The sequence below is a fragment of the Bolinopsis microptera genome, chromosome 13 (genome assembly GCF_026151205.1).
Source record: "Bolinopsis microptera isolate Bmic1 chromosome 13, MBARI_Bmic_1.0, whole genome shotgun sequence".
NCBI classification, from domain to species: Eukaryota; Metazoa; Ctenophora; class Tentaculata; order Lobata; family Bolinopsidae; genus Bolinopsis; species Bolinopsis microptera.
This window is the reverse complement of record NC_087084.1, coordinates 1,352,056-1,367,034: the sequence shown is the minus strand read 5'-3', so window position 1 is coordinate 1,367,034 and position 14,979 is coordinate 1,352,056. Positions and strand designations below refer to the sequence as shown.

The 14,979-nt window shown below is 36.1% G+C and overlaps 2 protein-coding genes across 5 annotated transcripts in view; one reads left to right on the top strand and one right to left on the bottom strand.

Annotated features, from left to right (window-relative positions):
- The window catches only part of LOC134825432 (MICAL-like protein 1), a 36,834-nt gene extending 34,887 nt beyond the window's left edge, over positions 1-1,947 (top strand). Inside the window, exon 19 of the mRNA XM_063837608.1 lies at positions 373-1,947. The gene's annotated coding sequence lies outside the window, so the exon portion shown is untranslated. The remainder of the gene's footprint in view (positions 1-372) is intronic.
- Positions 1,948-2,320: 373 nt separating this feature from the next.
- Positions 2,321-4,659, bottom strand: LOC134825315 (uncharacterized). 4 transcript variants are annotated; one of them, XM_063837485.1, is made up of 5 exons: positions 4,546-4,659; positions 4,267-4,308; positions 3,930-4,058; positions 2,869-3,048; positions 2,321-2,802 (listed from the first exon to the last, which is right to left on the bottom strand). In XM_063837485.1, the coding sequence occupies exons 1-4, from the start codon at positions 4,640-4,642 to the stop codon at positions 2,918-2,920; spliced, it is 399 nt and encodes a 132-aa protein (XP_063693555.1). In that variant the 5' UTR covers positions 4,643-4,659; the 3' UTR covers positions 2,321-2,802; positions 2,869-2,917. The 4 variants fall into 4 exon arrangements, with proteins under 4 accessions (XP_063693555.1, XP_063693556.1, XP_063693557.1 ...); XM_063837486.1 differs by having other exon boundaries at positions 2,321-2,857; positions 2,891-3,048; XM_063837487.1 differs by having other exon boundaries at positions 2,321-2,846; positions 2,902-3,048.
- Between the last annotated feature and the right edge of the window lie 10,320 nt (positions 4,660-14,979).

Sequence of the window (14,979 nt, the reverse complement as noted above, 5' to 3'; positions counted from 1 at the left end):
GCTAAAAATAGAGTAGAAAATTCAGGGAACAGGGAATAGGAAGAAAAGGGTAGAAAGGGAAAAGAGGGAGGAAAAAAGGGGATAAGGAAGAGAGGATACAGAATGAGGGAGGGAGGGAGGATAGAGAGGGAGGGAGGGAGGGAGGGAGGGATGGATGGATGGAGGGAGGGAGGGAGGGAGGGAGGGAGGGAGGGAGGGAGAGAGGGAGGGAGGGAGGGAGGGAGGGAGTAAAATGGGCTACCTGTGACTGAGATGTGAATTGTGATAGTGTTGTGAGGTGGGGGGGGGGGGGGGGGGGGGGGAGCTTAGTGTTTCAAGCTATTCTTTTAGTTTAAGATACCTTCAATCATTATTAGAATTACATATCTTCAGGTAGTTAAAAGTTGTCTCATCTTCTGCCAACTAACACGACCCTCTCACGTGCGCTTACTAAAGGACAGTTACACACACAGTAATAATGCTGGTGGTTACTACTGGTTACTACTGGTTACTACTGGTTACTACTGGTTACTACTGGTTACTACTGGTTACTACTGGTTACTACTGGTTACTACTGGTTACTACTGGTTACTACTGGTTACTACTGGTTACTACTGGTTACTACAGTAATAATACTGGTATAATCGTGTGTATTTTGAGTGGGAGAGGCATAGTGCATAGGTTTTTTACTTAAACTAAAGAAATCTACAAATATTTTCAACTTTAGTCCCAGTTATGTTGCTGTAAAACCCAGGTTAACTATAAGGGGACCCATTTTATTAACGCTACAACAGGGTGGGCCACAATTCACAATCTGTACACTGTGTAGCAGTACAAACATGTTGAATAACGCACATAATTAAAGCTTTACAGAGTCATACTTAGATTCCCTTACAGTTGCACAGTGGGTGTGCCACTCCTTCATTTCCTCTATTTTCGTCATCAGATGGAAACGCTCTGAACTAGAAAGTCGATATTTACTGAATGTTATTCAAGTGTTGTGCGTGTTAAGATGATTCTGGCCCACCCTGTATAATGCCCTAGGACATGAGATTTGTAAATATTTTTGTCTTGATTTTTCTTTAGATTTTCCTTCAGATAAAAAATGAATTCTGAATTGTCACTGTCTTGTGAGAGCAGCCTGCATGAAAACAATTCTGAATCAAATGAAGTATTTCCAGTAATACTAGTAAAGAGTCACGTGACTGCCCACGTGACAGCCCACGTGACAGCCCACGTGACTGCCCACGTGACTGCCCACGTGACTGCCCGCGTGACTGCCCGCTTGACTGTGTATATAGCTCACGAGACAGCGACAGTTTCACACAGAACAATTATTTCTTCTTGTTTTGATTTCCTTAATTAAAGCTTTTATTACCAAGTTACTTCCTTGAAACACGAGGTTACTAGTGGTTACTATTGGTTACCACTGGTTACTATAGTTACTTGTTTTTATGATTTAAATTTTAAAATGATTAGATTAAGTTATTACTCATCTGAATATTATTATTATAAAAATATATTTCTCAAATTTAAGAACCTTTTTCGCTTTGCCTGGAGCAGTTCACTTTCAATGAAAGAAATTGAAGAAAAGAATAATTTGTAAGGGTCGTTGCGAGAAACAGGGTTTTTATTTAGTATTGAAGTTTAACAATCACCACCTAGTGAGTCAGCTCTTTAATCCTGATATTGTTGATGTTATTACAGTGTCACGAAAAGACTACTCAACCCATAAACGGGGAAATACAATTAAACACTTCTTTTTATCGTCACAATCATCCTTGTGCCGACCACGGTTTAGGTCAAGTTCATACAAGTTGGTGTCAATTCTTTTGCATGGAACTGTGACCACATTTCATTGTAAATTATGATTATTTTTGTATAATGTTGTTGGAATAAAGTATGTAGTGCGCCATCGTGCACTAATAAAGTATGAACAATGTATCGTATTATTTCCGTAAAACTGAATTATGTTATTTTTATTGTACCTAACAAAATGGGGTCACTTCTTACACGTGCTGCAGCAAAACTCACCCAGTTTGCAGAGACAACATAAAAATGCGGTGGATGCGGAACCGCACGTATTAATGACTCAATACCGCCCGTTTCCACTGGCCGATATTCGTTCTGCTGTGTAATTTAAAAGTTTTGAGATAAGTCTACGGACAAGGATAAACGAACCATTTTTAAACGCTTAATATCAATAATAAAGTAATGTAGAGAAAACAGTCGATAAATGTAAATAATGTTGGTAAGTTGTTAATTAATTGGAAAATTCCACCTTCACTATCTTTATCTACTTCTAGTTCTACTTCTATATACCGGACTTTATTTGAACGGACATTAATTGGACGGCGGAGGCCCTAGCGTTCATTTTAATGTACGTTCAAATAAAGTCCGACAAGGCAGTTAAATTAAATATATTAAATTAATGCCTTTGAGAGTTCATTTTAATCATTAATGTCCGTTCAACTTCAAAATTGTGTCCGTTTACAAAATGTCCGATGAAGTAGTTAACTTTAAGAGGGCACAGGTGCATTTTACTAATAATAGATCCTAATAGAAAAATGTTTACCAAATGTTAACTTGGAGATTTCACGGTAAAATAACTAAACGCAGGTTCTGAGTTTCATGTAACAGAGCATTGACCGGCAGCACTGGTTGTACCATGTACACCTAGTAACACCTTAGTAACACCTTAGTAACACCTTAGTAACACCTTAGTAACACTAAATTGGTAAAATAACTAAACACAGGTTCTGAGTTTCATGTAACAGAGCATTGACCGGCAGCACTGGTTGTACCATGTACACCTAGTAACACCTTAGTTACACCTTAGTAACACCTTAGTAACACCTTAGTAACACCTTAGTAACACCTTAGTTACACCTTAGTAACACCTTAGTAACACCTTAGTAACACTAAATTGGTAAAATAACTAAACACAGGTTCTGAGTTTCATGTAACAGAGCATCGACCGGCAGCACTGGTTGTACCACGTCTTTGTTTCATCCCCCTCAAACCCGTAGCAATAGTTGAAATGTTTCACACAGGTTGACGGCTTGGGATCTGAAATTATACACATCAATGTTCAATTTTGTTCTGCTGCAAAACCGTAAATACTTATTTCACCTGATAATTTTTGGCAATATTTCAAGGTCCTTAAGTTTAACAATGCGCGGCTTACATGTAGTTTACATGTAAGCCGCGCATTGTTAAGGACCTTGAAATCTTGACCTCAACACTGTTAAGGCTGAAGGCTCACTGTCGATAGCACACTACCAGTACCTTAACCTATATACAGGGTACATAGGTAGTATATTTTTTTTTTTTTTTTATCTAGACACTTATTTTACTTCGGTGTATTCCAACAGCCACAATGTTACACAAGTGCAACCAGCCAATTACAGGAAGCCGAAGGATCTTTTTGGCCAGTGACGGTTAAGGTAGTGTATACCATACTTTCTTCGTCCGAGACTTTGCTGCAATGTGCAGCTCCTCATTTAACCCTCACACCCGATTTCTCGAGTATTCGGCTGAGTAGACCGGGGGGCTGCATAGACCACTCATGATCCTTAGCTGAACGTCGACGACACTCACCCCACGACCAGGCAGTCAGTGGGTTTCGAACTCGCAACCTAACGATTGTAAGACAGGCGTTCTAACCAACTGCGCTACCTGGCCGCTAAATATAATAGGCATATATATGCATATAACAGGGTTACATTTTGGTGAGTTACTTATCCGATCCCAGCAGAAAAACGTTGGGATGGATTAAAATATGCCCCTTAAGTTTTCTATGCTGCCTTTTAGCATACCTTTGTATTTGTGGTTGATGAACAGGGTTACTAGTGGTTTCTATTGGTTACTATAGTTACCTTTGTATTTGTGGTTGATGAACAGGGTTACTAGTGGTAACTATTGGTTACTATTGGTTACTATATAGTTACCTTTGTATTTGTGGTTGATGAACTTTTCGCCCAGTCGTTCTATACACTGAGTTTTAACAAACATCTCTTGAAGGCAGCTACAGTCCTGAACGTTGTGCTTCCTTGGTCTGCAGTCTTTAGCCCGGAGAACTAAAATGAGATTATTTACACATTACATGTTCAATGTTAGTAATAGTTACTAGTTTTGATAGTTTAAATTTGGGTAGTAAGACTATAAAATATGAGATTATTCAAATTTCAGTAAACTTAACTGTCTGATTTAAAAAATCTGGACATTATTTATGAAACGCCCTTTTAGTTTTACAATTCACTCACAGTACACTGTGGGTGTACTTACAGGGAGGGTAATTGTGCTTACTAGCACTGTGATTTCGTTCAACTGAAAATTTTGATACATAATATCAGTTAGCCGTAAACCAATAAAAACGTAATTACTCCATTATACTATTATATAGGCATAGCTACACGTACGTAGTATACCTCGTTTCGCGCGCGGTGGCCGCTAAAACATAAGATAAGTGATAAGACTAAGAGGTATACAAGGTGTAGCAACCATTATATACTAATCATGCTATAAACAAATAATGCTTTAAGTTTATAACCATGTTATTTTTACCTTTAGCTGCGTCCTCAAGCTCGTTAAGCCCAGCGTTAATGACGTCTGGCACTAGCAGTATCAGCAGAGCAGCAACTGTCAAGTGAAACTGTTTCATATTATCACTTGCTACTAACGAGATGTTACAAAGGAAAGTGAAACTGTTTCATACTAGTACTTGCTAATGCTACTAACGAGATGTTACAACTTACAAGTGAAAGTGAAACTGTTATTTCGCGACATAAAATCTCATTGCATGCGATCCTCTGGGAACTAATCAAAACAACATGAACAAAATAATAAAATGAACAACAATGCTCCTTCGCAAATACTTTAATAGTTTACACCCCTGATGATAGTAGAGAACTTTTGAAGAAAACAACTTCACCGGTCAAGAAGCCATGTTATAATTGTTATAATTATATCAATATGCAAACTAGAAGCAAAATGAATTGATGATTAATCACTCTACACTCGACTGTCACGTGATATTTTAACACGTTCTCTGGGTGGCCCTGAATGACTATTCGAAACTTTAACCCTCTAATCTGATCCCAATCCTAACCCTAACTCAATCCCTAACTGAAGTATATACTGAAATAAACCCTAACGAGAAATTTGACCAAATTCCTTTAGCTTTTAGTTATACTTATATGGTCATATGACGTGATCGAGAATGTGGGCCGTGGGGTGATTCGGAACCAGAAATTAAAAATACATCGTTTCAAATAGGTTTCAAAAATCGAGTGTACAGTAATTAAGGGCCGGGGTTCACCCTGATTTTTTTTGAGAAAATTGGTTTCGAGATAGCAGTTGACCAACAAACTAGGAGTACTAGTAGGAGTAGGACCAGTGATAGAACTTTTGAGGGGATCCCGGACCCCAACTGCATGCAAAACGGTGCCCGCGGGGCAGCCACACCCATATTTGGTCCAAGCTATACTAGTACTACTACTAGGCCCAATTTAGCCAAATAAAATACCCTGAACATTAAACATTACAAAAATTTGGCGGCCAAATTCTAAAATTTGCTGTGCATTTTTTAGAATTAAGCCGCCAAAGGCCTAATTCAAAATTCCACTACAAGGTCGCAAAAATAAAATTCGATTTTAAATTACGTTGATTCTGAAAATTTCATGAAAAATATTGAATTTGAAACCCTATTGAGTTCTACTGTTTTGAGCGAAATCAGTTTCGCAAATATCGCGAACTAAGATGTGAGATATGGGCGATTTTGTTCATTTTTACTATTATTTGAACACCGAATCCACAGTTATAAGTAGATATTGAGCTGATAATTGTAGAGAATGTGTAGTTAAGCTTTTTAGTTTTAGCCCATAACTCAGTCATTTCTTGCCCCATCTTAATGAAAATTCACATACGAGTTCAGGGGACCACTAGCTACATAACAAGTTGAGCACCTAAAACCTGGGTTTTGGGCATGTTCAGGGTATTTGGTTAAAATTTGGCCTATAATTTGGCCTAGTTTTTTATAACTAGGACCAAATATGGGCGTGGCTGCCTCGCAGGCACCGTTTGGCGGTTGGCATGGGGTCTGAGACCCCCTCAAAAGTTCGGTCACTGGTCCTAGTTTGTTGGTCATCTGCTATCTCGAAACCGAGTTTCACAACAAAACATCAGGGTGAACCCCTTTTAGGCATGGAACGCTTGGTAAAATTAAAAAGCACTTTATTTAACAGTAAAAAAACTGTTACGTAAAGCTGGAATTTAGACAACAACTGAAAAAAAGATCATTCGAATTCGGAATTTGGATGACAACACAATACACATCCCAACACCCTTTATACACTTCCAACCGCCTAAATCTAACGATGAGAAGCTATTATCATCCGTGATTAACCCAAAAAGTACCACAAAGTTCTTTTTCTGGATCATATTTTTTTCTAGTTCCTTCGATCGGAGGTGGAACCATGAAATTGTATACTGAGGAGCTGACCTAGTATACTTTAATAGTGGTATATGCCGTGATATACGTGCTTTTACGTGGGAAGAATAGGGTTTTAGGTTAGACTGCATAGACTGTCACTGAGCTTTTCAAAGTATTCGTTCATGATGCTGTACGACGGCAATATTATCTGAAAGAAAATTTGACCGTAAAAAAGTGGAGATATTACAGTGTCTGGCAAGCAATGCTGGCAAACATGAAGCACGAACATTTAGTTTTACACCCGGCGTAAATTTTCTTTATTGATTTATTTTTAAATTAAAAATCATCAAAAGCCGTTCAGCAGGTTCATTTTCAGTAACAAAGCAAAATTGTAATTCAACTTTAAAGATGACGCGAATAAAAATAGCTTTGTAATTACTTCGTTAGTTTAGATCCCTGTATTTTGAACGAGAAGTCGATTCCCAGAGCAGCTCACGATCGAGAGAGCCGAGACACAACTCGCATATTCTCCTACTGCCTATAAACTTATTCGATTGGATGGCTACTTAAATGTAACTGCGCTAAACTTGTTCGATTGGATGGCTACTTAAATGTAACTGCGCTAAACTTGTTCGACACAAATTTATTATTGTCTATTTTTTAAAGTAACTACACATTTTATTAACAATGAATTTGAGTTGGTTTTATTTGTACTCTTAAATCTTAATTAAAAGTAGCTGGAAATCCGGACGTCCGGGGGAGGGGGTGGTTTTGAAAATTCGGACACACCGTACCCGATTTTGGTGGACTTCTTAAGTAGATGGCCCCTAGGTCTATATTGTGGCAATGGCATAAACTAGTTTAAAAGTTGAAAAGTTTAAATTTGCACACGTGGGGACCACGTGATCAACTTCGGAGTCCCGTCGTGATTAAAAATAAACGTACTACTACTACTGTACTTAAAATTTCCTGGCAAGTGGTTAATTTTAGTGAAACAGGATCAGTCTCTTTGTGCAGTGATTTCATATATTTTTTTAAATGTTTGACGGAAATGGTTAAATGGTACCTGGGTACCATCTAACAAAGTAAAAAAAGTCGTATGAAACTATCTTATCAACTCGACATTCAAATTTTTTTTTCAAACACAGCAGCTGGCAGCATATCGTTATATTATATATGTACTATGACAAAGTTTGCCCAGAGGATGAGACGAGTATTTTAACCATTGAGGGTTTACAAAGTCTCATAGTGTGACATGAACAATGAACATGTCCATAAAATAAAGATTTCAATAATGTGCCGTGGTACAAATAAAAGCATCATATAATGAACAAATCGATTCGATGTGTAATAATTTTAAAAGTCTACATAGTTGACAACATCGAAATGAATATTTTCGAACGTCATTTAAAAAATAAAATATAACAGGTTTGATCATCATGATCGTACTACTCGAAAGAATGATTGCAGTCGGTAATATCAACTAAGCATAACATTTCCTGTCACTATCATGTCTTCATTTCAATAAAATAAGACGAATTAAAATTCGATCCAAAAATCAATCAATAAGTAATCGTAGATGGATTATTAGAAAACCTATTCGCTATTAATTGAATTTCACGGTTCTCATGTTGATGAAAAATTAAGTAATGAACAGCATTTATACCCTGCTCAGTGCTCACTGCTCATAGTCACATAAACTTATAAACAGTTCACACCATAAAAATCAATGTCATAGCTGCCCTCCACTGGATGGTTCACTAAAATTAACTTGGTTTTATCAAACCTGACGAAAAAACGGAGAAGAATTTTATTGAGTTGAAAAATTCTGATTAAACAGTACACTAAACGATAATGGTTACCACTACAGTAACCCAATCAGTGGGTAAAATGCGGGTTAATTATGTATAATGTAAATATCAAACTATTTGATCGAAAAAAGTTCAATTTTGTCTGTAAACAATTACCAAAAAATAACAGCATTTAATAATAATTGCTCACGAAAGTCTATTTTTAAGTGTAAGCCACATATATATGAATATATGAGCTATGATTTGAAGGTTTCAAGCCCTTTTATTGAGGGTAAATTTGTTCGATAACCCTTAAACAAGGACTAAGATCAGTTCTATTGTAGTATAATCCAGTTGATGTGTTACACACCACTTCCTTCGCATCCTCGTTCATGAAAACCATCTTTACATCAATGCACGTAACGACATATTTATAGTCGTCCGATTCAGCAATTTCAACCTGCAAAATGGATTCATTGAGTATAATGGATATGAAAAAAGGACTTGTCAAATCGAGAAAATGAAATGCTTATTAGATTTAATCTGACTATTTAATATGTAATACCATATCCATAGAAACTGACCATTTTCAAATGTGCATTTGGTGGTGTACGGGGTGGCTTACAGCGTTGTTTTATTTTTAGGGTCGTCTCATCAGTACTGAATTCGAATCCAGTGTCCAACTTAATCCTGAGGGGGCATGCAAATTTGGACCATGTATGTAATCAATTTACATATTATCATTTCTATATGATCTAGTAAACTTCATTGATTGTGACCTTTATCGGATTCAAAGTCGATGCTTCGACAACAATATATATCACGATTATCTCTACAAAAAATAAAAGTAATACGATAAGTGGCTGAATTAAGTAATTTCTAATATACAATTTTTCGAATGAAATAACACCTGAAGCTGTAAAGACCACCGTCGCAAGAATACACTTCTTTTAAATGATGTGAGATTGTGTAGGGGCCCGATACTGCAGAGAAGTCTGGAAGGGCTATTGGAATATCTTTGTTCCCTTCTGAGAAAAATATCATTGTAGTTGCAAACTTTGAAACACAATAAACCTGCATTTTATAAGTAATACAGGATGAGCCAGCTGTTTCTCAATTTGTCATGCATTATTCTACTCTATTCTCAATTTATTAGTGTTGCCACAGACCTTCTGTTAATTTTTCGGTGTAAGATTGAAGGTCGAATCAAGGAACCATACAACTTTAAAAGTTTAAATGTCTTAAAACAATGTAAACTGAATCATAAGAAAAACAAACCATGATAGTGAAGGAATACACTCAATGGCTTGATGTCTCCAAGGACTGAAACTGAAAAGATTGCAGTCGACCTTTCAAAAACAGCTTTTACTTTGGAAATTGCTGCTTCAACTGACTTGACGGATATTACGTCGCATGTTTGCTGTTGACCAGAAAGGAAAATAACCGCTCTGTAATCTGAAACATAGACTTAAAAACTTCAAAATTAAAATGCATCTTTAATTATATTTTGATTTAAAACTATATTAGAAAGAGATTTTATCCAAAAATAAATTGTACACGTGTTTTATAAAGTGCAGCAGCATCAGCAACTGCATACACCATGGTTAAACAACAACATTATATGATACTAGTTTAACTAAAATATCGGGATTTCAAAATTATTGAAGAACCTATCATAATCATATAACCTGTAACATCACTACTCGTTAATCTCTGAATGAAGAGTTTGGTAGACATCACACCTTTCTTATCAATTGGAGAGATAAGTGTACGGTACTGGTGATCCGATGGAAGACTTTCCCAATTCATTGACCGTCCATCTAGTAGTACTTATTAAGCTTTTATTAGTTTGGCATTCTCTAAACTTCTCGAGTTACTTACTTGTACTCACTTTCTTGGGTTAAGCTTTGTTAAACTAAAACACAGTATTTATTATAGCTAAAACTTAGTTCTAATCCCTTTAATTATTGATTTGTTTTTCATTTAGTTTTGTTTGTTATAAATGGTATAAAATTGAAGTTTTTATTGAACTGAATTTTTGTTTAACTGTAAACATTAAGTTCAAATTTGTTTATAAAAACAATGACATCTTATCATTCAAAAAACATGTAACTGTGAACACAATTACTTTCGTTAACTTAGATAAAGTTTACTTACTTCTTTTCTGCCATGTGATCCTGACATTGGATACGTCTATGGCAGTGAAATAAGTTGTCAAAACGGCTCGTCGTCCCTCTGTTGTCAGAACTGGTGTTAAGGCAACAGCTTCACCTAATAGGATAAATATCGGGAGGTTAATTAAAATGTTTCAACGTTTCCCAGAAATATATTGAAAATGTCTGTTTCATAGCACCTAAACAATATTTAAAAAAAGATAATATATTTTCAATTTCAAGAGAAAAGGCTTAACTTCACATAAAAATTAAGAAATTCATATTACTTAATGAACTTTCAGATAAATGTTTAGGAATAATGAAATGTTCCATAAACATTATAACAATACTTGCCGATCAACGAGAATTTCTTTCTAAGAGAAACTTGAACTGAATTCTGGATCCGGACGGAATAATCACAAGCACCATGTTGTGAAACTAGATCATCTTTTGAGCGTGCTGTCTTAGAATCAGAACTGAAGATAGTCAAATTAATAACCTACATGTACTGCCATGCTTTCATTCTGTTGAATTTTTCAATAGGTTTAGGACCGATCGTTGAACTTTAGATGATACTTTTAAAGAGGAATATGGTGCAAGATATCTTAAAATATTATAATAACTGAGAGAGAATCATTCAAATGTGAACTCTCAAAAGAGGTTCTAACCTGAGAAGGAGAAATACTTCAGTAAAGATTATACCACCATCTATGGTAATGGTATCAAAACTCGTCGATGTACTAGCAGAATTCACCTGGTATGATAGATGAATTAAAATTCAGCCACGTATAAATTATGTACATTATGTGTACATTATGTATACATTATGTACATTATGTGTACATTATGTATACATTATGTACATTATGTATACATTATGTGTACATTATGTATACATTCATGTATACTTTTTTTGATCGTTAACCTAATTATCTTTAGAAGTGTACTTACAGCAATTGGGCATTTCTTTTTCAAATCGTTAGAAAGCCAATAAATTGTAATGCTTACTTTTAATTTCTTAAATTGCATGTTCGATATCACAGATATTATTAATTTTCACTCACAAGAGAGCACTCCAAATTCCTTGACAGCGGTGCTGAAGGTGCGTGAGTTATGAAAGTCACCACAGCTCCTGTATCTGGAGTCAGGACTATTAAATCGATATCACTTCCTATCCTTATTTCGTTCAGATGACTTATTGGTGTATCGATGGTATGTCCTGAGATTGTAGAGGTTTGTGAGTTAAAACATATCTTAAATTGAAACATTTTTTTACTTTAAAAAAACTTATTTGCTGTTTTAGCTGCGCTGCAGCAGGGCCATCAAGTGAAATAAATGACCACCCTTATGCTTTACTCCGGAAAACCATGGCTTTATAGTTACGGCATATAACCGGCACTTACAGGAAACCGAAGGATCAAGTGTAACGCGACGGTTAGCTTCACTGTATTGATCATGTACAGCTCCTCATTTATTTTTAACCCTCACACACGATTTCTCGAGCATTCGGCTGAGTAGACCGGGGGGCTGCTTAGGTCCAACGGAACCCTTAGCAGAGCGTCAATGACGCTCACCCCATGGCTAGCGGCACAGACGGGAATCGAACCTGGGACCCTATGAATGCGAGGCATTTCACAAGCAGGCAGGCAGACTAACGAACTGCTCCACATAGCCATTTTGATTATTTGATTATTTGGGGAGATTATTTGGGGAGATTATTATTTTCAATTAGTAAAATAACCCAAGCCTGATAGAAAAATAACTCTTTTACCAGAACTATACTGTGCCCGACAGTAAAGAGATCCAACAGCTGCACTGGAGTGAGTAACTTTGATTTTCCACTGGACTCTTGTTGTGGAATATACTTTTTCTGACATTTTAAAGATGACAACTTCATGGTGTTTATTGTAGGTAAACCCGTTGTCGCATACAACCTTGCTGTCCAGCATCCACCTGCAATTTTAAATTGTTCTAATATTACTTTAGGCATTAAATTTGTAGGACCTTACCGAGAGTGGAAGGATATTAAATTTGTAGGGAAGTGAAATGTACAACACGATAATTTGATTTAAATATTTTAAAGATATAGTTTATGTTGAAATATTTTCCACATAATCTTCAAATTTTACGCGCAATAAAGTTCGCAAAAAACAAAAAATTGAGACCAATGATATAATTTACCGCAAATTATCCAAAATAGAAGTGTTTAGGTTGAATGGTACAGAACAGGTGACTTCTGATTCTGTCCCTGAAATACCCCACACAGAAGTGGGATATTGAATCCCACTAACATAAACTCCAATCAAAATCACTTGACTGCTCTTTAAGACTCGCTCTGCAAATATATCAGTGAAAAACACATGTATTGTAATTGAGAAATCAGTTTTTAGTTAAATTCCTAAAAGTATATAATTAACGAAATGAAGCTTACTGCTTGCTGCTTCTGTGTAAAAGTATATAATTAACGAAATGGAGCTTACTGCTTGCTGCTTCTGTGTAAAAGCATCGCCAGGCCCCAACTGTATACACGTCCACAACGAGGCTGATTTTGGAGTACTTTGGGGTGTCAATATTATTCCTGTGAGTAAGATATTTTATAGTTTCTAGACTACAAATGATGTCCAAATGAATTCATATAAATTCGAATCGGCATGTAAAATAAATAATTTCTACATATATCTTAGTTTTTTTTTTTTTTTTTTTTTTTTGATGTTAGACGTACCTGCAAGTTTCAGTTAAACACATAGAGTCGTTGTGCTTCCACCAAAAGTGTCCTTCAGCAATCGGAGAAAAGAAATGAAAAGACTTCAACTCGATAGTTGCTCCTTTGAAAGCTCTTATCACATTCTCCGGTGTCAGCGACAAATCTGTTATATTATATTATTTGTATTAGCGAGTACAACTATACTGGACATCTTACTTTATTTGTATAGTCTGCATTTACAAATCTGTAATATTATATTTTGTGTATTAGCAAGTACAACTATACTGGACATCTTACTTTATTTGTATAGTCTGCATTTACAAATCTGTAATATTATATTTTGTGTATTAGCAAGTACAACTATACTGGACATCTTACTTTATTTGTATAGTCTGCATTTAGGTACAAATCTGTAATATTATATTTTGTGTATTAGCAAGGGCAAGTTTCCATAAACGATATTTTATGATCGTCGCCGATAATCGCTTATTGAGCGCTTTTTCGGCGCTTTTTTTAAAAAAAACCGTTTACAATCGCTTTTTTTACGATTATAAACGGTTCAAAAAAAATCGCTTATAATCGACTATAATTGGTGTCATAATTCAAAAAAGCGCTTTTTTTAAGCGGGCACTCTGATTTCCAGTTCCGACCAGGTTAGGGGCAGCATTTAAAAAGCGCTTAAGAGCGCCTTTTAATTCCGGGCACTCCCCTGTTCCGAACAGGTTAGGGGCAGCATTGAAAAAACGCTTATAAGCGCTTTATAATTCTTGCCAACCAGGCCATGGGTGATAGAAAAAGCGGTAGAAAAGCGATCATAAGCGCCTATAAGCGCTTTTAAATTCTGACTCTGCCGGTGCACCCCAGGTTGCTCAGAAAAGCACATGCAAGTGGGCACTCTCCAGTTCCGACCAGGTTAAGGGGAATTGAGAAATCGCTTATAAGCGCTTTTAAATTTTGGGCACTACCCCGTTCCGACCAGGCTAGGGGCAGCATCGAAAAAGCGCTTATAAGCGCTTTTTAATTCCTGCTCACCTTGCCATGGATGATAGGAAAAGCGGTAAAAGCGGTGAAATAGCGATGAATTAGCCGTAATAAGCGATTTCTAAAAAAACGCTTATAATCGATTATAAGCGGTTATAAGATGTAATATAGCGTTTTCCTGACTCAATTTTAAAAGCGCTTATAAGCGCTTTATTTGCGCTTTACAAACAGCTAAATTGCACAGCAATTATAAGCGCTTATAATCGCTTATAAATGGTTCAAAAAAGCGCCTACGAATCGCTTATCCGGCTAACCACTTATCCACCCGTTTTTGGCGCCAATCCTACTGGAAAACCGCTTTCAAATCGCTCAGCGACGCTAGTAAGCGCTTAAAAGCGCTTATAAGCGCTTTTAAATTCAAAAAAGCGCTTTTTTGAATTATGACATCAATAATAGTCGATTATAAGCGATTTTTTTTGACCCGTTTATAATCGTAAAAAAAGCGATTGTAAACGGTTTTTTAAAAAAAAAGCGCCGAAAAAGCGCTCAATAAGCGATTATCGGCGACGATCATAAAATATCGTTTATGGAAACTTGCCTTAGCAAGTACAACTATACTGGACATCTTACTTTATTTATATAGTCTGCATTTACCTAGTTGGTTTTATTAGGCACGGTTTCCAATTTCCAAACTCAAGATAGCTTTTATAACGCTAATTCATTCCTCTTCCAAAATATTAGCAGTCTAATTATTTGTTATTGAAATATTCTAGCACTGACAAAACATAAATCAACAAATGAAACTGTATTTAGCCGCTTTATTTCATGATTCAAAATATTTAAATATTTTATATATTGATTTGTTGGCTCGTCCTGAAATTATTAAAAAAACGTGTAGTATGATAAGTTAGATTACCATTCACTTCAACTTTGGAGATG

Excerpts from the sequence above, each read along its gene's own strand:
- LOC134825315 (XM_063837485.1), bottom strand. The coding sequence starts at position 4,642 with ATGAAACAGTTTCACTTGACAGTTGCTGCTCTGCTGATACTGCTAGTG. Across the intron at positions 4,309-4,545 it reads GCTTGAGGACGCAGCTAAAG|TTGAACGAAATCACAGTGCT; the intron begins GTAAAAATAACA and ends CAAAATTTTCAG. Across the intron at positions 3,049-3,929 it reads CATCAACCACAAATACAAAG|ATCCCAAGCCGTCAACCTGT; the intron begins GTAACTATATAG and ends GTATAATTTCAG.